Below are 23,612 nucleotides of genomic sequence, written 5' to 3'. Positions count from 1 at the left end.
CTTCTGGCATGTCATTTATATATATGAGGAAAAGTATTGGTGTTAATACTGACCTCTGCGGCACTCCGCTTTCTCCTGCTCCCCTACTCTCTCTCTCTCTACTGTGTGTGTGTTTGTGTGTGTGTATTTACCTAGTTGTATTTACCTAGTTGTAGTTTTACAGGGCCTGGGCTTTATGCTCGTGTGGTCCCGTCTCCATGTCTACACTTATCCAATTTTTCTTTAAAACTATGTACACTCTTTGCTGATACCACTTCCTCACTCAAACTGTTCCAAGTCTCAACACATCTTTACGGGAAACTAAATTTTTTAACATCTCTCAGACATCGTCCCTTCCTTAGTTTCTTACTATGCGATCTTGTGCTTCTAAAGTCATATTCTTCTCTCAGGATCAGTTTCTCATTATCCACTTCATCCATTCCGTTAATCAATTTATAAACTTGTATCAGATCCCCTCTCTCTCTTCTCTGCTCCAAGGTTGGTAGATCCATTGCCTTTAGTCTCTCCTCATATGCCATCCCTTTAAATTCTGGAACCATTCTTGTAGTCTCTCTAATTTTCTTATGTGTTTCTTTTTATGGGGAGTCCACACAACTCCTGCATATTCCAATCTAGGTCTTATTTTAGTACTTATCAATTTCTTCATCATTTCCTTGTCCATATAGTGAAATGCTACTCCAATATTCCTTAGCAAATTATACGTCTCTCTGAAAATTCTATCAATATGGCTAACCGGTTGATTATTTCCTTCCATTGTCACTCCCAAGTCCTTTTCCTTTTTTACTTTTTCTAGTTCTACTCCATCTCCCATCTTATAGATTCCCACTGGTCGTCTTTCACTTTTTCCCATTTCCATGACATGGCTTTTGTCCACATTGAATTCCATCTCCATTTTTGCTCCATTTCCAGATCTTGTTTAAGTCTTCCTGTAGTATTTCACAATCCTCTTTTGTTTAATGACTCTGCACAGTTTCGCATCGTCCACAAACAGATTTATGTAGCTGTTCACTCCCTCTGGCATGTCATTTATATATACGAGAAAAAGTATTGGTGCCAATACTGACCCTGTGGCACTCCGCTGTCTACTGTTCTCCACTTGGACTTCATATCTTTAACTATCGTCCTTATTTCTCTCCCCCTTAAGTAATTCTTCATCCATCTCAATGTGCTTCCTTTTAAGCCACCCTTCTCCTCTAACTTCCATAGTAATCTTTCATGTGGCACTTTATCAAAAGCCTTTTTAGATCTAAATAAATACAGTCAACCCATCCTCTCTCTCTTGTACTTTATCAACTATTCTAGAGTAGAAACTCAATAAATTTGTCACACATGACCGACCTTTTCTAAAACCAAATTGGCTATTTGATAATATTTTGTTGTCTTCAAGAAACTCGATCCATTGCTTCTTTATTACTTTTTCACACATCTTGCATATTACACTAGTTAGTGATACCGGCCTGTAATTTAAAGGTTCTTCCTTCCTTCTGCTTTTATATATGGGAACCACCACTGCTCTTTTCCACTCCACTGGCACTGTTCCATTTTCTATTGAGCATTTTATGATGTATATTGGACTTGCTAGTTCTTCCCTACATTCTTTCAGTATTCTGCCTGAGACTTCATCCGGTCCCATTGCCTTTTCCTCATCCAATTCCGTCATCAACTTTTTTATTTCAAGCTTGGTTACTTTAATCTCTTTCATATAGACAGTCTCTCTATTACCCTGTGGTCTTTCAAATTTGGATTCCTTAGTAAAGACCTCATAAAATTTACTATTTAACAGTTCTGCCATACTTTTGGGTCTTCCACCATTCCGTTTTCTCCTTTTAACCTTTCTATTGTTTCTTTTTGTCTTATTTTTCCATTTATGAATCTGTAGAACAATTTTGGTTGTTCCTTGCATTTTCGACAATGTCCTTTTCATAGTTCTTTTCTTCTTCCTTTCTCACCTTAGCATATTCATTTCTTGCTGTTTTGAAGTTTTCCTTATTTTCTGGATTTCTGTTTCTTCTCCACCTTTTCCATGCTCCATCTCGTTTCTCCTTTGCCCTAGCACATCTTGCATTAAACCAATCTTTCTTTCCTTCTTCTTTAGGTCTATATTTGAACATATTCCTGACCCCAGTTTTGTATATTTCCAAAAATAAGTTATATTTCTCTTGAACCGTTAATGAGTTTTCCATCTCCTCCCAGTTTACGTTTTAAAATAGTTCTTGAGATTCTCAATATCAGCCTTTCTGTAATTTAATCGGTCTCCTTTGTATGATTCATCTCTATCTTCCTTTCCTTCTTCTATATCCATCTCTAATATTACATGGTCACTCTTTCCCAGTGTGCACTTGTATCTTATATCATCGTTAATTGGTATATCCCTTGTAAAAACTAGGTCTAATCTTGCCGGCTCATCGTTTCCTCTGAATCTTGTGTTTTCCTTTACTCTTTGGACCATCAAATTATCTATCTCCCCAGGCATCTTCCCTCATACCACTTTCATATTTTTCCCAGTCTACCTCCTTACAGTTGAAATCTCCTACCAATATCACTTTTCTCCTTTCCTTAATGATTCTTGTAAGACTCCTTATTGTGTCATCTATAATGTCTCTATATTCTTGGTTAGTCCATGAGTTTGTTTTTGGTGGCACATATGTTCCAATGATTGTTAACTCCTTTTTGTTAATATGCATCTTAACATACAGTATTTCTGATTTTCCTTCCCCAAACTCCACTTGATTTACCACTATCTCCTTCCTTAACATCATCATGACTCCTCCTCCTCCTTTACCCACTCTGTCTCTCCTCCATATATTATACCTTTTATCTATGTCTATTTTTATTGCCTCATTTAACTTTGTTTCCACCAGGCATACAATATCTGGTTCTTCTTTCTTTATGTAATCTCTTAATTCTAATTTACTAGATAAAATCCATCTATGTTTGTATACATCATTTTTAATCTCTTGTTTTTATCATTTTTAGTTAAACTTGCTCCATTCTTTTCTCTTCTTTCTCTTTTATATACCATTTCCTTATCCTGTCTCCTATAATTCTCCAAAAATGCCTTCTTCTCCTCCTCTGACCTTTCATTATTTTTTCTCTTGCTTCTGCCACCAGTTCATTGTGTCTCTTCCTTTCCTCCTCGTTTCTATTTTTCTTTATATATATATATCTTTGCAACCTTCTGTTTCTCTGAGTTTCTTTTTTCTATATAGTACATCTTCTGCTGCTGCTTGTGATTTTAGTAATATCTTAATTGGTCTCACTGTTCCTTCTTGATATGGTCCCATTCTATGGATTTCTTCTACTTCCTCTTCTAAGTTCTGTCTATCCTCGTCATTCAGATGTTTTAGTAGGTCTTTTACTGATTTCATTTCGTCTTTTTCCCTTCTTGGTCTATATTTAACATTTTTTCTTTCAGTCCAAAAATAATTACACTCTTCTTTTTTCTGCAATTTCTTTTACTAAATTTTCTTTTTCTTGAGGACTCCTATCATTTTGCTTGTCATATTTTCATCTCTTTCTTTTAACTGTTCTTGAAATACTTCTTGAAATGATTCCTTGTCTTTCTTATCTTGGATTCTCCATGCTTGTACTTCTTTTTTAATCACGTCTTGTACTCTTTCTTCTTCTTTGTTAACTAAATCTTTTAGCTTTTCTTTTTCTTTCTTGGCTTTACCGAGTCCTTCTTCCATCAATTTCTTATAGTTCGCTATTTGGACTTTTAATTCTTCATTTTCAGTTCTTAGCCTAGTTTCATTTTCTTCCACTCTTCTTATCCTTTCTTTCAATTTCTGGAGCTCTTTATCCTGTTCTTCATTCTCTTTCATTCCCATACTCTCTTTTATCAATTTATCTAATTTATGTTCGATAGTTAAGACTCTATCAAATAGTGAAGTTTGCGCCGTATCAAAGCCTTCAAATTCTCCTCCTCCCTCACCAACATTGTCATCATCAGCTTTCATTCTTTCCCTTGTCACATACCTGCATTTAGATGGAATATCTTTCTCACTCATTATTATTTAACACTGTATTCATGAAAAAAAAATGAGTCCACACTTATCGCCCAGGCCACTGTAAACCCAAACAAAGGTAGTGAAGATCAGCTGATTCTCGGGAGCGACGGTATCGCGTCCCTACTCTGCCGCGTCTCGTCTCTGTGTGTGTGTGTGTGTGTGTGTGTGTGTGTGTGTGTGTGTGTGTGTGACCAGGCTTCCCACACGCAGAACAGGTTGCATGCGTTGCGGGGCAGGAGGGCTTGCCGGGGCCGTGCTTATATCCACACCAACGGCACGACTTGTGGGGTTCTGTGGCAGGGTGGCGCGAGGCGGCAACCATGGGCTGGCGGAAAGTCACATCATCTTCGCTGACATCATCGGCCGTGTGTGTGTGTGTGTGTGTGTGTTTCACTGTTTGATCTGCTGCAGTCTCTGACGAGACAGCCAGACATTACCCTACGGAGCGAGCTTAGAGATCATTATTTCCAATCTTTGGATAGGCCTGAGACCAGGCACACACCTCACACCGGGACAACAAGGTCACAACTCCTCGATTTACATCCCGTACCTACTCACTGCTAGGTGAACAGGGCTACGTGAAAGGAGACACACCGAATATCTCCACCCGGCCGAATCGAACCCGGTCCTCTGGCTTGTGAAGCCAGCGCTCTAACCACTGAGCTACCGGGCGTGTGTGTGTGTGTGTGTGTGTAATTCACTGTTTGATCTGCTGCAGTCTCTGACGAGACAGCCAGGCGTTACCCTACGGAACAGCTCAGAGCTCATTATTTCCGATCTTCGGATAGGCCTGAGACCAGGCACACAACACACACCGGGACAACAAGGTCACAACTCCTCGATTTACATCCTGTACCTACTCAATGCTAGGTGAACAGGGCTACACGTGAAAGGAGACACACCCAAATATCTCCACCCGGCGGGAATCGAACCCGGTCCTCTGGCTTGTGAAGCCAGCGCTCTAACCACTGAGCTACCGGGTGTGTGTGTGTGTGTGTGTATTTACCTAGTTGTATTTACCTAGTTGTAGTTTTACAGGGCCTGGGCTTTATGCTCGTGTGGCCCCGTCTCCATATCTACACTTATCCAATTTTTCTTTAAAACTATGTACACTCTTTGCTGATACCACTTCCTCACTCAAACTGTTCCAAGTCTCAACACATCTTTGGAAACTAAATTTTTAACATCTTTCAGACATCGTCCCTTCCTTAGTTTCTTACTATGCGATCTTGTGCTTCTAAAGTCATATTCTTCTCTCAGGATCAGTTTCTCATTATCCACTTCATCCATTCCATTAATCAATTTATAAACTTGTATCAGATCCCCTCTCTCTCTTCTCTGCTCCAAGGTTGGTAGATCCATTGCCTTTAGTCTCTCCTCATATGCCATCCCTTTAAATTCTGGAACCATTCTTGTAGCCATTTTTTGTAGTCTCTAATTTTCTTATGTGTTTCTTTTTATGGGGAGTCCACACAACTCCTGCATATTCCAATCTAGGTCTTATTTTAGTACTTATCAATTTCTTCATCATTTCCTTGTCCATATAGTGAAATGGTACTCCAATATTCCTTGGCAAATTATACGTCTCTCTGAAAATTCTATCAATATGGCTAACCGGTTGATTATTTTCTTCCATTGTCACACTGTGTGTGTGTGTGTGTGTGTGTGTGTGTGTGTGTGTGTGTGTGTGTGTGTGTGTGTGTGTGTGTGTGTATTTGCCTAGTTGTAGTTTTACAGGGCCTGGGCTTTATGCTCGTGTGGCCCTGTCTCCATATCTACACTTATCCAATTTTTCTTTAAAACTATGCACACTCGTTGCTGACACCACTTCTTCACTCAAACTGTTCCATGTTTGAACACATCTTTGTAGGAAACTATATTTTTTAACATCTCTCAGACATCTTCCCTTTCTCAGCTTATTACTATGCGATCTTGTGCTTCTAATGTCATATTCTTCTCTCAGGATCAGTTTTTCATTATCCACATGGTTCATTCCATTGATCAATTTATAAATTTGTATCAGATCCCGTCTCTCCCTTCTCTTTTCCAGAGTTGGTAGATCCATAGCCTTTAGTCTCCCCTCATATGTCATCCCTTCAAATTCTGGAACCATTCTTGTAGCCATTTTTTGTAGTCTCTCCAACTTTCTTATGTGTTTCTTTTCATGAGGGGTCCACACTATTCCTGCATATTCCAATCTGCATCTTATTATAGTACTTATGAATTTCTTCATCATTTCTTTTTCCATATAGTGAAATGCTACTCCAATATTCCTTAGCAAATTATAAGTCTCTCTGAAAATTCTATCAATATGGCTTACCGATTGATTGTTTTCTTCCATCGTCACTCCTAAGTCCTTTTCCTTTTTTGCTTTCTGCAGTTCTACTCCATCTCCTATCTTATAGATTCCCACGGGTCATCTTTCACTCTTTCCCATTTCTATGACATGGTTTTTGTCCACATTGTATTCCATTTCCCACTTTTTACTCCATTCCCAGATCTTATTTAGGTCTTCCTGCAGTTTTCACAATCCTCTTTTTGCTTTGTAACTCTGCACAGTTTTGTATCATCTGCAAACAGATTTATGTAGCTGTTCACTCCTTCTAGCATGTCGTTTATATATATGAGGAAAAGTATTGGTGTTAATACTGATCCCTGTGGCACTCCGCTTTCTCCTGCTCTCCTACTCTCTCTCTCTACTGTGTGTGTGTGTAATTCACTGTTTGATCTGCTGCAGTCTCTGACGAGACAGCCAGACGTTACCCTACGGAACGAGCTCAGAGCTCATTATTTCCGATCTTGGGATAGGTCTGAGACCAGGCACACACCACACACCGGGACAACAAGGTCACAACTCCTCGATTTACATCCCGTACCTACTCACTGCTAGGTGAACAGGGGCTACACGTGAAAGGAGACACACCCAAATATCTCCACCCGGCCGGCGAATCGAACCCCGGTCGTCTGGCTTGTGAAGCCAGCGCTCTAACCACTGAGCTACCGGGCCGTGTGTGTGTGTGCCCAGGCTTCCTACACGCAGAACAGGTGGCATGCTTTGTGGGGCAGGAGGCCTTGCTGGGGCCGTGCTTATATCCACACCAACAGCACGACTTGTGGGGTTCTGTGACAGGGTGGCGCAAGGCGGCAACTATGGGCTGGCGGAAAGTCACGTCATCGTCGCTGACATCATCGGCCGTGACGTCAGTGCCCGCCACTTTACACTCCTGTGAATTTTTCCCGCCACGCATGGAGGTAGCGTCACGCTGAGCCACCTCGAACGAGATACAAAAGGCCCTGAAGCTCTCCACCTCATTAAATGCATGACACTGTCGAAACACTTCTTGCTTCAGGGCCGAGTCACTCAGACCAATTAAAACTTTGTGCAGAAGCATATACTCTCAGAGGTCACACTCATATTGCGGGCACTGAAATTCACAATCCATGGCCAGCTGGACACACCGCACAAAGAACACTCTTGTAGGCTCATCCACAGCCTGACAAACGCTTAAAAAGTCAGACCAGCGCACTACCTGATTCGATGCTCGCAACACAATTCTACTGATGGCATCCAGTGCGTCCTTCTTTGACATGGCTTGCCATTGATTCGTAGTGAACTTCACGTCCATGGCCTGCTGTAGGTCAGCTCCACACAATAGGCGAATGTTGAGCACGGCTTGAGTGCTGCCACGTTCTGAAGTCTGCCAAGGACATCTCCAGCCTGCATTTCTTCGGTGTGTCCCCAGCAGGAGCCTTTCCTGAGGGACGCTGGCTAGTGGCAGAAAGCGTTGCTAGGCTGGCCTGCAGTGACATGGCCTGCTGCTGGGCCAGGAGAGTCGACTGAACTTGAGTGACCAGCGATGGGGACAGCCGGCCTGTTGCAGGGCTCCTGCGGCCTGACAGGGTTGCACCAAAGTGTCATGGCAGCGGCACGATGAACGGCATGTAGCTTCAAAGTCACTGCGCCATGTAGGAGACTTGGCTAAGAAGATACCGGCTTCCTCAGTCTGGCTTTGTTCAGTCTTGCACAGGTAGCATGTCTGTCTCGTGTAAGTGTGGCATGCAGCGACTAACGGCCGCCTCGGCGGGACCTACACATGCCAGTGCTCGCCATATCCTACACTATCACTCAGTGCCACGTAGTCTAGGTTATCCTCATGGCATGAGCATATATGAATACTAAGATATGATATCCATTATAGCAGGCAATAAAGGAGTGGAAACATAAATTTCGTGGTGAAAGACAACATGCCAAGCTAAAAGGGTCACAAGAAGAAGCGGCCGAGTCACCGTGAGTCTCCGCATCGTCTGTGGGCAATCTTATCTCTGCTTTATTTTCTGGTATTCCATGTGAGATTTCACTTTATGCATTACAAAACAATCCTTTCTTGGGGTCAAGGTTTATAAAAAGCTAATAGAAATATATATAATTTTTTTCTAACCCATGTGGTATGTTGGGGACCAGCCCAGAATGCATCCCCGCTATTTCCATTATTTCCTATGGGAAAATTACGTCCATTTAACGAATTTCCACCCTACAAACAGCTTTGACACCCCCTATCCTGTTTGTTAAGTGGAGTATTGCTGTATATGAATAAAAAGAGACATGAACCTGGAAGAGAGGGAGAAGGAGAAAGTGCTAAGGATAAAAACTAAAAAGGATGGAGATCAAGAAAAAGAATTTCTATTGCAGGGCTCTAGATATGAGACTAAAGAAGTGGTATCTATGGAAGAAGGATATCATAGAGGAGTTAAGAAATTAAGAGTGACTTATACTAATACTGATTGATGGGTTGTTATCCAGCATGTTGGAGGCTAGAGATTATTTGAAAGAAAAAGACCAGATGTAATGTGCATCGTAGAAACAAAACTAAAAGAAGAGATCCATGTTAGTTTTAAAGAAGAGGGATGTAATAGCTGGAGAAAAGACAGGAAGGGTATAGGGGGAGGAGGGGTGCTAATAATGGTTTGTGATAATATATATGTGGAGGAAATGCAATATGGTGATGGTATGGTGGAAGTAATGGAAGTAACAATCAAAACGGGAATTGAAAAAAAAAAAGAAAATCATAGTTATGATTGTGCTACCTAAGACAAATACATGGGAAACTGAGGAACATAAGGGTATGCAAAGAGAGATGATTAAGTGCTTAGATAATAGGAGACTTTAAATGTAAAAGAATAAATTAGAAAGAGAGATGGAAGTAATGGGAAATTCTGGAAAATGGAGCGAGGAGGTGTTACAGTTGACTATGGTAAATACAATGGACCAGTGAGTGGAAGAGTCAACAAGGTACAGAGAGGAAAAAGAACCATCATTGCTTGGCCTAGTGTTCACAAAGAAGCCAGAGCACCCTCCAATCATACAATACCTTTGTCGATTGGGAAGAAGTGATCATGTGACATTAGAGTTGGAAATGCGGGAGGAGGATGGGATAAGATACGGAGATGACTACTAAAAAAAAGTTTAAATTATGCAAGAGCAGATTTTGAAAAAATAAAGGAAATTTATTGCTGATATTGAATGGAGAAACATCATGCACAAAAGGACAATACATGGAAAATATAGAATGTTAATACAGAAATATAATGAAGGAGTAAAGAAATATGTATCTATCTATAGAATTAAGAAAAGTATACACGCTTGGTACAATGCCAGATGTACAGAAGCTAAATAGGCAAAAGATAAAGCTTGGAAGAAATTCATAAAACAGAGAAATGACAATAACAGACAGAAGTATAAGGATGCAAGAAATGAATATATTAGAGTAAGGACAGAAGAAGAAAGAAACTTTGAGAAAGATGTGGTGCAAAAAAGCGAAGATGAAACCAAGCTTTTCTACAAATTTATAAATAGTAAGATGAAGAATAAGGAAGCAATAGAAAAAATAATTAAAGGAAGGAAGACATACCAAACAGCAAAGGAAATGAGTGAAATAGTGAATGAGAGCATCAAAATTGTGTTCACTGAAGAAGAGGATTTTTCAGAACCAAATAGGACATTGCATTGCCAAGGATTGCAGGAAATCATAGTGCACAAAGAGGATACTAGAAGATTATTAGATAATTTGGATGTCAGAATAGCAATGGGGTCGGATAGTGTATCAGGCTGGGTGCTAAAAGAATGTAAAGAGCAGCTGTTATTTCCAATTTGGAAAATGATTACAACTTCATTAAATGAAGGGAGAGTAGGGCTAGAATGGAAGAGAGCTATTGCAATGTAATACTGATATTTGAAGGAGGAAAGGCAACAGCCATTAAATTACAGACCGGTGTCACGTACAAGTGTTATGGCGTAGTTATGTGAAATAGTTATCAAAGAAATATGGGTTGAACATCTGGAAGAACTATTTTGGAAACAAGAGAACATAGGAGGACTGTGAGGCATTTTGTTAGACTGGATAAGGGATTACAGTGAAGACTTAATACTCAAATGTCTAAATACTCAAACTTTTCAATACTCGAATGCAAAAGTTCAATTTAATGCTCAAAAAAATGTCTGATAGTCGAATGTCAACACCTGTGGTTGTAAACAAAGGCTCCCTGGTGTTCGCTTTTCCCCTCCGCCAGTTGTGACTTGTGCTGCCGCGGTCATCAGAATAATATTTTCCTGCATTCTATCAGTAGTCTTTCATTTATAAACTTACATCAACATTAAAGGCTTGTTAGTGGTGAAAATATTTGGTAATCAAACGGTCACACATTTGGTCATAGACAGTGGTATCTTGACAAGATTTTAATTCGATCCATGACGATCGTTGTATATCAAAAGAATCGTATATCAAATCAATTTTTCCCATAGAAATTAATGGAAATACAATTAATTTGTTCTTGTGATATGAATTTACCCCCCACCCCCCAAAAAATAACATGCTTTAAATACCAACCAAATATAGATTTGATATAAGATTAATGCAATGTTTATTGTATGTATGATATAAATTAACTATATTGCTCAAAATAACAACTTAACCTGCAAAACTCGGGACACATTGATAGACGTTCATTACGCAAGACACGGGACACATCAATAGATGTTTAGTCTTTTTTACGGGTATATTTTGGCTATTTTCTTCCCGTTTTCTTTGCTTGTGAACTGGCAACACTCATCAGGAGTAAACATATGCTCTACGTCACTGTGACACCAACGATAAATGGTAGGAGCAATCAACAGTGATTTCACTGTGTCTAATTCCGCCACCTTTCCCGCGTGCCATACTTCTATACCTTGGGTCTCTCGTCACATTACGGGGAGACAACTTTTGAATGAGAGTGGCATCAGAACAGAGAGAGAGAGAGAGAGAGAGAGAGAGAGAGAGAGAGAGAGATATAAGGGGTCCGTTTTCCTGTGCTCTAGCCAAGGCCGCTGAACCCGATAGGACACAAGGCCACGTAAACTGATGATACTATCTCATTCAACCTGTGATGTTTTGGTAACCATGACATCTAGAAAATTCTGGTATTTTTGCATTGCAAAGAGGAAGAGTTGCTTGTGGGCAGGAGTAAACATATGCTCTACGTCACTGTGTCACCAACGATGGAGGGTGGTAGCGAGTGATTTCACTGTGTCTGATTCCGCCACCACTCTCGCGAGCCTTACTTCTATACCTCAGGTCTCTCGCCATGTTACGGGGAGGTAACTTTTGAATAAGAGTGGTGTCAGAAAAGGCGACAGCAGGCCAGGGCCAGGCCAGGGGCCCGTTTTCTTTCGCTCTAGCCAAGGCCGCTGAGCCCAGTCAGACGCAAGGCCATGTAAACTGATGATACTACCTCATTCAACCTGTGATATTTTGGTAACCATGACATTTAGAGACTGCTGATTTTATGCATTGCAAAAAGGAAGAGTTGCTTGTGGGCAGAAAATCATTCATACTCACTCGTTTATTGAATTTCTAAGTGTAATCAGTGTGTGAATACAGGCTATTTTGTGTGTTTCTCGGCAAACTTTTACTTTTGGGACCCATTTGAGTTAAAAAAACTTAATAAAAAATACACACTGCCGAGGAGCGCAGACACATACATGCACAAAGGATGAACAACGATACACAATGCAGGCTGAATGTTCAGGTGGACGTGGGTAGCCAAGCAATCGCTGCACCACCTACCAATGGCTAATCGTATCTTGAAAATATCGTCGTATTTCAAGGCATAAATTATATAAAATTTTTCGTCGTATATCAAAAAAATCTTGTGTTAGAGCGATTGTATGTCAAGGTACCACTGTACAAAGCTCTGTCATTTTCCTTCTCACAGCTGCCATTGTACCATTCTCATACTGTATTACTGGTAATACCGGTAATACTGGTATACCGAATGCCTGTGTGCATCCCTAGTCCTGTCGTGTCTTGGGAAAAACAACAATCTCCTGGATTCTGTTGGTAGTTTTTCATTTAGAAACTTATGATGGCACCAGAGAGGCTTATTAGTGATAAAAAAAAAAGGAATTTAGTGAGAGTGCAAGTGTTAGTGAGCCACAGCCCTCCACTAGTGGTTTCACAGGAGTCACACAAGGAGAAAAGTTATAACGACATTTTCATGGACTCATACTCTGGCTACCTCCCTCCTTCTTCCCAACCTTCTCTTCTCTTCATCTTCACCTATGGTATGTACAAATAAGAATTGTAAAAAGGAAAAAAATACATAAAAATTTTTACAAACTTGAGGTTTTGCTAATATTAAAAGGAATTACTTGATTTATAGGTATCAATAGTCAAACTTTTTATTACTCGAACAACCATTTGTAATGAATTAAGTTAGAGTATTGAGTCTCCGCTGTATTTGAAGAACAGGAAGATGAGAACTGTGATGAGAGATACATACTCATCTTGGGGTAAAGTAAGAACTGACCACAAGGGTCAATGTTAGCCCCCATTATGTTCCATATATATATATATATATATATATATATATATATATATATATATATATATATATATATATATATATATATAAATAATGTTCAAAATGGAGTAAACATTCGTATTAATTTATTTGCTAATGATGCAAAGCTGCTAAGAGTAATCAAAATCTGAGAGGACTGTTCACTGTTGTAGGAAGATATAAACAAAATCTGCGAGTGGAGTAAGAAGTCAAAATTGGAGTTTAATGCCAAGAAATGTTACATAATGGAACTAGGAAAGAGTAAGAGAAGACTGGTATGGAACTATCTGATGGGAGAGGAACAAATAATGAAGACTAAAGAGGAAAAAGATCTGTGAGAGGTTATACAGGAAGATCATATAAAATGTTGACTAATATAAGAATGGCATTTCAATTCATGACAAAGATATGATGAAAAAAATTACGTCCAAAACTGAAATATGCAGCTATGGTTTGGTCCCCGAGCATTAAAAAGATATAAAAAGATTAGTACAGATACAGAAGATTGCTACAAAGATGGTGCCGGAACTAAAGGACCTAACATATGGAGAACAGCTGAAGGAAATGGGGACTGCCATCCTTACAAGAAAAAAGAGAACGAGGAGACCTAATAACAGTGTACAAGATAGTCAATGGCATTGAAAAGATAGACAAGAAAGAACTGGTGCTGGTGACAGATGAAGATAGAAGGACAAGAGGACATGTAAAGAAGATAAAGATGAGGCAGTGTGTGAAGGATATTGGAAAATACAGTTTTCCACATAGAATGGTGGAAAAGTGGAATGCATTGAATAATTAAGTGGTTACAGCACATAATGTGCATAACTTTTAGGAAAAATTGGCTAAATTGAGACATGGAGACAGGACACTATGAGCCTTGCTCAAATCCTTTACAATACAACTAGGTAAATACACACACACACTCTTCTCTGATGTAGCTTTCCAGTGCCACCCAAGCTCTGGCATCCCCTAAAACCCTATCTTAGGTCTTCCTGGAATGGGTCAAATTGACCTTGGCTTCAGTAAGACCCCTAAACCTATTTCTAATGCAGACCATACGTTCTTTGCAGTGATTCACTCCCACACCACAACCTCTCTCAGAACAAGCTCATATGTTAAGCTTTTACATACACTTCACCAGGGTTTTGCAGTTACATATTTACACATTCTTTCTCAAGGTGCATGGATGTTGCTAAAGCACTATACCTGATGAGAGGGCAGATTTCTCGGTAGGAGGTTGAAAAGTAAATGTGGAGCGAATGACAGTCAGCTGTGTAAATGGTGGCCATTTGTGTTAAAGGTCCTTTTCCTCAAGAAGGAACCAAACTGCTACCTAGCAGTGATACCAGCAAAATACGTGTGCAGAGTTTGAAAATGAATCCAAGTGGGGTTCAAAAGACTTCATGGAACTTTACATACTCTTTGAGCTGTTACAGTAATGTCCGACATACCATATTTGATGGCTCATAAGACACACCAGCTAGCATGCTATGAGGCCAAGGTTTAGCATTGAGGCAGTGGTTGTGGATAAGTATATGGCAACAGAGACTCTAAAATCAAACCCCAGACATCTTTACACATATAAAGAAATTGATGATTGCTACTACACCACAAAACAGCTCTTTCTTCCAAGTTAACAATATATAATAGGTCATCCTTATCAGTAATTCACATAGAATGACACCAATCAGGAAGAATTTTCCTTAGTGACTATACATCACATGAACCAAATCAAAACACATGGTTAGTGATCTTCATCTTGACATGGGGAAGCTTCACTGTATTCTTAACAGTTTGATGCTGTTACTCCTCGAGGTAAAACACACTTTCATACAATTAAAATTGCACCTATCTTTTAACATTCTTACCTTGCATCCCTCCCTCCTATTGTTCTCAAAAACTGTGCATCCATGCTTGCACCTTGCCTGGCGAAACTCTTTCATTTATGTCTATCGACTTCTACCTTTCCTTCTTGCTGGAAGTTTGTCTGCATTCAGCCTGTTCCTAAAAAGGGTAACCATTCTAATTCCTCAAACTACAGTCCTATATCTTTAATATCTTGCTTGTCTAAAGTTTTCGAATCTATCCTGAATAGGAAGATTCTTAAACATCTGTCACTTTACAATCTTCTATCTGATCGCCAATATGGCTTCTGTCAAAGTCACTCTACTGGTGATCTTCTGGCTTTCCTTACTGAGTCTTGGTCATCCTCTTTTAGAGATTTTGGTGAAACTTTTGCTGTCGCGTTAGACTTATCAAAAGGTTTTGATAGAGTCTGGTACAAAGCTTTGATTTCCAAACTGCCCTCACATGGTTTCTGTTCTTATCTCTGCAACTTTATCTCAAGTTTCCTTTTTTACCATTCTATTGCTGTTGTGGAAGACAACTACTGTTCTTCTCCTAAATCTTTTAATAGTGGTGTTCCTCACGGTTCTGTCCTGTCAACCACTCTCATTCTATTATTCATTAATGATCTTAACAAAACTTCTTGCCCAATCCAATTGTACGCTGATGACACCACCCTACATTTTTTCATGTCCTTTCAGAGATGACCAGCCCATTAAGAAGTCAACAGATCACACAGGGATGCCACAGAACACCTGATTCCTGATCTTTCTAAGATTTCCGATTGGGACAGAGAAAATCTAATAGTTTTCAATGCCTCAAAAACTGAGTGCCTCTATCAATCAACTTGACACAACCTTCCAGACAACTATCTGCTCATCTTCAGTGACTCTCAACTGTTTCCCTCTTCCACACTGAATATCCTCAGTCTGTCCTTTACTCATAATCTTAATTGGAAACTTTACATCTCATTTCTTGCTAAAGCAGCTTTTATAAAGTTAGGCATTCTGAGGTGTCTCTGCCAGTTTTTCTTGCCCCTCTAACTGCTAACTCTATACAAGGGTCTTATCCACCCCTGTACTCTTCACATGTTTGGGAGGGAGAGGGGCTCCACTCATACAGTTTTATTAGATAAGGTGGAATCAAAAGCTTTTCGTCTCATCAGCTCCCCTCCTCTGACTGACTGTCTTCAGCCTCTTTCTCACCACCAAAATGTTGCAGCTCTTTCTATCATTTATCACTGTTTTCATGCTAACTGCTCTACTGAGCTTGCTAACTGCATGCCTCCCCTCTTCTTGCGGCCTCCCTGCACAAAGCTTTCTTCTTCTTTTCATCCTTATTCTGTCCAACTCTCTAATGCAAGAGCTAACTAGAACTCTCAATCATTCATACCTTTCTTTGGTAAACTCTGGAACTCCCTACCTGCTTCTGTATTTCCATCTTCCAATGACTTGACTTCTTTTAAGAGGGAGGTCTCAAGACATTTATTCCTTAATTTTGGCTAACTCTTTACTTATCTTTTAGGAAACCAGCACTGAAAAGGGCCTTATTTTTTAGTATTTTGTTGCCTTTAGCTGGCCTTCTCTCCTGCATTAAAAAAACATTTACTTATCATTATTTTCCTTTTTTCCAGATCTACACAAACAAGTGCTCTGCAGATGGTTGTAAGACTAAGGAAATGATACCAGTTTTGTGTGAATCCTGCAGACAAAACTATTGTTTGCGACATAGACATCCATCAGATCATGATTGCAAAGGCCCAACATCTGCCAAAGAACAAGCATTGTAAGTTTCTCTTGTACTTTCTCTGAATTTACATTTGATGTATCATCATTATCATCATTATCATATTCTATATTACCTTTGAGGAAGTACCCACAAGTGATAACAGTTTTGTAGTCTTCATTTGCAATTTAATAATACAATGCTACATCTATTCTATCCTCTTTTCTTGCAAAATATAAGAGGTGCAATTCTTCTTATTTGCTTTATAAACATTTTTTTTAATAGTCTATCATGATCCTTGCTCTCTATGCCTATTAGGTAAATTAAATTGTAAGCACACCTTTCATCCATTTCCCAGCTCAGTAAGTAATTTGTTGAGTTCATGCATCTTCAGCTATCACCACTGATTAACTAGTACCTGTTGCTCCACCATCTTTCTTAATCCTCTACAAAACCTCATCTTTTTTTTCCTTACTGAAACACAGCTGTCTGAGGCTACTGACAGTAGCCCCTTCTCTGTTCCCTCCTACTTTCTCTATCCTCATTTTCATTCTAAAGCTGGATGTTGTGTCTTTGTGCGCAACGAATTAACTTCCTCTTGTGTCCACACTCCCGAATCTTTGAGTTTTCCACCATCTGGCTTCTACTCAATAGTCACTCTCTAACTAAATTTATCTGTGTTGTCTATCTATCCCCTAACTCCTCTGACTATAGAAAATTCTTTGACTATTAAACTTCCAAAGTGGAGCACATTCTGTCCCTCTACCCTTTCACAGAGATTTCTATTCTTGGAGATTTCAGCGTTCACCACCAACTTTGGCTTTCCTCTGCCTTCACTGACAATCCTGGTGAACTAATCTTCAACTTTGCTATCCTCCATGGCCTAGAGTCAACTAGTGCAACACCCTATTCATATTCCTGACCATTTTGGATATACACCCAACAATCTTGATATCTTCCTTACCTCTAATCCTGCTGCTTATGCTTTTACCTTATCTTCTCTGTTGGGTTCCTCCGATCACAATCTCATTTCTGTATCTTGTCCTATTTCTCCACTCCCTCCTCTGGATCCCCCCAAAAGCGGAGGTGCCTCTAGTGTCTTGCCTCTGCCAGTTGCGGAAACCTGAGGAAGTATTATGCTGGTTTTCCCTGGAATGATTACTGTTTCTGTGTCAGAGACTCATCTTTGTGTGCTGAATGCATAACAGAGGTGATAGTGTCTGATATGGAGGTGTACATTCCTCATTCTTTTTCTCAACCTAAACCTTCTAAATCTTGGATTAACACAGCTATTCATGATAGAGAGGTTGCCCACAAAAGGTACTTAGTCTTCCATGTCCTGAATCTCATGCACTTTATATTTCTGCCTGGAATCATGCCGTCTGTTCTTCAACTTGCCAAACACTCCTTCATAAATAGAAAATGTCAAAATCTTTCAAACTCAAACTCCCCTGGACACTTCTGGCATCTGGCCAAAAACATCTCCAAGAACTTTATTTCTTCATCTTTCCCTCCTTTACTTTATCTTTATGGCACCACTGCCATTTTTTCTGTCTCTAAAGCTGAACTCTTCTCTCAAACCTTTGCTAACAACTCCACCTTGGATGATTTTGGGCTTGTCTCTCCCTCTTCTCCTCCCTCTGACTATTTCATGTCTACAATTAAAGTTGTTTGTAATGATGTTTTCCATGCCCTTGCTGGCCTAAACCCTTACAAGGCTTATGGACCTGATGGGGTCCCTCCTTTTGTTCTCAAAACTGTGCTTCTGTGCTTGTACCTTGCCTGGCTAAACTCTTTCAACCATGTCTATCGACTTCTACCTTTCTTTTTTGTTGGGAGTTTGTCAACATTCAGCCTGTTCCTAAAAAGGGCGACCATTCTAATACCTCGAAATACTGTCCTATAGCTTTAATCTCTTCCTTGTCTGAAATTTTTAAATCTATCCTTAATAGGAAGATTCTTAAACATCTGTCACTTCACAATCTTCTATCCGATCGCCAGTATGACTTCCATCAAGGTCGCTCTACTGGTGATCTTTTGGCTTTCCTTACTGAGTCTTGGTCATCCTCTTTTAGAGATTTCAGTGAAACTTTTGCTGTCGTGTTAGACATATCAAAAGCTTTTGATAGAGTCTGGCACAAAGCTTTGATTTCCAAACTGCCCTCCTATCATTTCTCTCCTTTTCTTTGCAACTTTATCTCAAAATTTCCTTTCAGACCATTCCATTGCTGCTGTGGTAGACAACCACTGCTCTTCTGAATTTATTATTAGTGGTATTCCTCAGGGTTCTGTCCTGTCATCCACTCTCTTTCTATTATTCATTAATGATCTTTTTTAACAAAACTTCTTGCCCTATCAACTCCTGTGCTGGTGATACCACCCTACATCTTTCCACGTCCGGTAGCTCAGTGGTTAGAGCGCTGGCTTCACAAGCCAGAGGACCGGGGTTCAATTCCCCGGCCAGGTGGAGATATTTGGGTGTGTCTCCTTTCACGTGTAGCCCGTTCACCTAGCAGTGAGTAGATACGGGATGTAAATCGAGGAGTTGTGACCTTGCTGTCCCGGTGTGTGATGTGTGCCTGGTCTCAGGCCTATCCAAAGATCGGAAATAATGAGCTCTTAACTTGCTCCGTAGGGTAACGTCTGGCTGTCTCATCAGAGACTGCAGCAGATCAAACAAACAAACAAACACATCCTTTCAGAAACAACCAACCCTTCAGGATGTCAATTGATCATGTAGGGACACTACAGAATGCCTGACTTCTGATCTCTCTAAGATTCTGATTTGTGCAGAGAAAACTAATAGTTTTTAATGCCTAAAAATCCCAATTCCTCCATCTATCGGCTCGATAGAACCTTCCAAATAACTATCCCCTCTTATCCAGTGACACTCAACTGTCTCCCTCTTCTACACTGAATATCATCAGTTTGTCCTCTTCTCATAACCTTAACTGGAAACTTCACATCTCATCTCTTGTTAAAACAGCTTCTATGAAATTAGGTGTTTTGAGGCATCTCTGCCAGTTTTTGTTATCCCTCTAACTGCTAACTCTGTTCAAGGGGCTTGTCCGCCCCTTTACGGAGTACTCTTTGCATGTTTAGGGGGTGGGCTTCCACTCACAGTTTTATTAGATAGGGTGGAATCAAAAGCTATTGTCATATCAACTCCCCTCCTCTGACTGACTGTCTTTTAGTCTTTTTTTTTACCCGTGAAATGTTCCATCTCTTTCTATCTTTTATCACTATTTTCATGCTAACTGTTGTACTGATCTTACTAACTGCATGCCTCCCCTCCTCCTGCTTGCTACCTTATTCTAATCTTTAACTGTTTTTCTCTCCTCATTTTTCTCCAGTCTATAGACTTTTTCTATTTCTTCACTCAATCTCTTGCCTTCCTCTCATCCTTTATCTTTATCACGACTTTGTCAGTCTGCTTTTTCTCATAGTCTTCTCTTTCAGGTCTAATTGCCATAACTTTTTTCTTTAATCCAAAAATAGCAACACACTTTTCCTTTTCCACAATATCCCTAACCAAATTTTCCTTAATTACCTTTATTACCATTTTGGCAACCTTCCTTGGCCATTTCTTCTATAATCTTTTTAAAACTAACTTTCTGTTGATCCTGGTCCATCTTTCAACAATTTTGCTTTTCACTTATTTTCCTCAGTTGATCTTCATTATCTTTTATTTTATTTTCAGGTCATCATAGTTTTTCTTCAATACTTGCAGTGTTTGCCATCATGATCTCATTATCCTTTTCCTTGGTTTTTAGCCTAGCCATCAGGTTGTTTCATCCATTTTGGTTCTCACTTTTTTCCTTGCTCCTTTTTCCATTGTGTTGACAGTTTTAACCCTGCCACCTAGACAAGACAGCACTAAACATAGCTCTCACCTTTAGTTTACATACTAGGGAAAAGGTATTCCTGTTTTGCTTGAAGTCAGGTCTGGTCATGTCGGTTAAGAAGCTTTGCCTTTGTAACAGTGCTTCCTTGACGATCTTTATTGTTGTTCTTCACAGATGTGTTTTCAATTTTCTAGTTTTTCTTTGTCGTTCTCTCTTTTTTCACATTTCATTTAACACTTTTCGTTTCTTCGATCATTGCTTCTTTTAATAACACTTCTCCTAGTATGTCTTCTCCCTCTGTATTTAGCCTTTCTACTTGCAATATTGTATTTCTTTCATTGACATAAGCTGGGCACTGTAACAGAAAGTGAGTTAGGTTTTCTAATTCACAGTTAAACTTAATCACTTAGTCACCATTCATGTATCTATTTCTATCTTTTAGCTTATGGCTGTTAGTTCTTGCCTTGTATAATGATTTCAACAATGGTTTGTTGTAAAAATTTTCCTCTTTTATGCTTTCTTTGAATTTCTTGTATAGTTGTAAACTAGACCTTTCTGCCACTTCATTCTTCCAATTTTCTGTATCCCATTCTTTAATTTTTTCTTATAAATTTTGTGCCTTCATTCTCTTCAAATCTGAATGTTTTAGTTTTAGGTTATTAAAAAATTCTTTAGTTGTTTGGATCCAGTAATCATTGGGTGTGTTCAGCTTTTCTTCTATTATCCTTCTAGGCAGATCATTACTTTCATTTTCTTCTGTATACTTAGGTACTTCAGCTGGTTTCCCCTGATCCTGCTTTCCATAGTATTGGAGCCAATTTCTCCCCTCAAGGTTGGTATCAGTGCATAGCTTGGTGCTCCTAATATTGCTCTATATACTGAATTTCTTATTCTTTGTAACTTAATTATTTTCTTGTTTAGTGTACCCAAGTATACTAGATCATTACAAAACTGAGGGTAGTACCACACTTTTCCAATAGGTTTTGCTTATTAAAATTTTGTTGCAGCTCTGGGTTATTATTGGATAGGTTAGGTTCACTAGTTTCTTTCCTTTTTGTAGAGATTATTCTTTTTTTTAAGTTGAAATCAATTTCTCTTATTTGTTATTGTTATGCCTAGATATTTAATGTCACCTTGATACCATTAATCTCCTCAGTTTGACTTTTGTCCTTGAAAATCAGAATGTTGCTTTTGTCTTTGTTCATCTTTGGTCCTGTTCTGTGGCTGAGGCTTGTCAAGGGAGTAATATTTTTTTTTTTCCCATTTCTTCCTCTGCGCTTAAGATCAACAAACTATCATCAGCAAAGAACAGTGCACTTATTTTAAAGATTTCATCTTTAAACCCTCGCTCTTTTTTTAACTTACCTACAATAGTGTATGTTATCATCTTATCCTATATAGGGTGTTGGAGGCTGTTCACCCTTGTCTAATGCCACTGCTTACACACATCTTAATTTCCTCCTCTTTCCCCTTTTTTATTGTTGTTACATCATCTGTGTTTATATTTGCTATTATCTCTATCAGGTTTGGATGCATTCTGTATTCTTGTAAGGTTGTCACTAAAGTGTCTCTTTTTACTGAGTCATATGCTTTTGCAAAATCCACAGCTGTAACTTATAGGGCTTTCCTCTCTTTGAAAGACTATTTACAATATTTTAAAACCATTGAGTTATTTCCTACTCTTCCCTTTTCGGTGAAACCACTTTGATTTTCCTTAACCAGGTTGTTGTTTTCTAGGTGTTCTTCAATATTGTCTTTCACTGCTACAGACATAAAAATTTTGTAGGAGACATTAAATTTTGTTACTGCAGTAGGTCTTAATTCTGACACTTTAGGCTTATTCTTCTTGAGTATCATTGTTGTTCTTGATTCTTTCCAAGAAGCTGATACTTCTCCTTCCCTTATTATTTCTTAGAAACTTCTTGTCAGTAACTTTATAAATTTAATTTCGTCAGGTCCTGATGCTTTCTCGTTCTCTAGTTTAATTAAACTTTTCTTGACCATGTCTTCAGTGATATTCAGATATTCCATGTCCCGTATTAATTGTTCAAGGATGAAAGGTAATTCTAAGTGTTCAACGACTCCTTTTTGACAAGTGATAGGGGTTTCCTCCCTCTTCTTCCTCCTCTATTACTCTTACTCTTAATTCTCCTTTTCTAGCTAGTGTGCCTTCTTTGGAGGTTATGTATTCACATTTTAACTCTGTATTCCTTGTCTCTTTAATCTTGTTTTCATTCATCTCGTATATGTTCCCCCAGTATGTTCTGTGTGCTGTTTCCATTTCATTTCTTGGAATTTTAATTCCTTCTTCATTGTAAATTCTTAGGCCCTCCTCTTTCAGTTTGGTCTTTTCCTCAGTTTGTCTATATGTTCCCATAATTTCTTTCTATTGGGGTTGTTCTTAATTTGTCTCGTAATGTTTTCTTGGTGTTCATGCATTGCCTCTCTAATTTTTCTTTGTGTCTTTATTTTTTCCTCAAGGTATTTCTCGTAATAGTGTCTTATTTCTTGTAGTGTACTAGCTTTCCTTTTAGCTCTATCGTATTCTTTTCTCTGTTTTATGCTTTTTCTAATATCTTCTGATATCCAGGCTTGTTCTACTATCTTATTTTCACCTTCTCTTTTTATTTTCGTTCTGTATTTCCTCTTCAGGTTCTTGTTTGCCACTTCTAAAAGTAAAGTATTCTGCTCTTCAATATTTGTACCTTGTTTCCTCCCAAATTTTTCCTCCACTTCTTTCTTATATTTTTTCTAGTGAGTCTTTGTCTGTTTTGTAGTATTTTTGTATCTCCCATTTTTCTCTTCCTATTATTTTGGTCTTTTTATCTTTTCTTGCTAGGATCACTTCAAGCAGATTATGGTCTGATAGGTCAAAGTATTTTTTCTCTTCATCTATTTCCATCCCTTTGTACTCCTTCTATAATTTTGATGTAACTAGCACAAAGTCTATCACACTTTCTTGTTCATTTCTTTTCCATGTTATCTTTCCATTACTTATAAAGTCATCATTTAGCTTCACTAGGTTTTACATTTCCATCCAGTCCTGTATAATCTTTCCATTGTCATCTACTGCTTTCTTGTCTTTAAATCCCACATGGCTATTAAAGTCACCCATAATCATTAGATTTCCCTCTTTATTCTTTTCTATAGCTTCCTCAATTTCTTTCCTTAGGGTTTTATTTCTTTCCTTGTCATGCACAGTAAAATATACCACAATTATGCCATTATGTAACCCAAACAAATTTCCTTTTATAAACAAATAATCTTTTAATTTTTCCTGTATTTGCATCAAAATTTTCCCGTTCTTTCT

At 38.9% G+C, this 23,612-nt stretch overlaps 1 protein-coding gene across 2 annotated transcripts in view; it reads left to right on the top strand.

Moving 5' to 3' along the window:
• LOC123504019 (AN1-type zinc finger protein 2A-like) overlaps positions 1–23,612 on the top strand; it is a 112,601-nt gene that overhangs the window by 34,360 nt on the left and 54,629 nt on the right. For both annotated transcript variants that reach the window (XM_045254228.1, XM_045254230.1), the window contains exon 4: positions 16,366–16,517. In XM_045254228.1, coding sequence (XP_045110163.1) covers positions 16,366–16,517 — 152 coding nt within the window. The remainder of the gene's footprint in view (positions 1–16,365; positions 16,518–23,612) is intronic.

The sequence above is a fragment of the Portunus trituberculatus genome, chromosome 15, assembly GCF_017591435.1.
Source record: "Portunus trituberculatus isolate SZX2019 chromosome 15, ASM1759143v1, whole genome shotgun sequence".
NCBI lineage: Eukaryota > Metazoa > Arthropoda > Malacostraca > Decapoda > Portunidae > Portunus > Portunus trituberculatus.
This window is presented reverse-complemented; position numbering and strand designations above follow the sequence as displayed.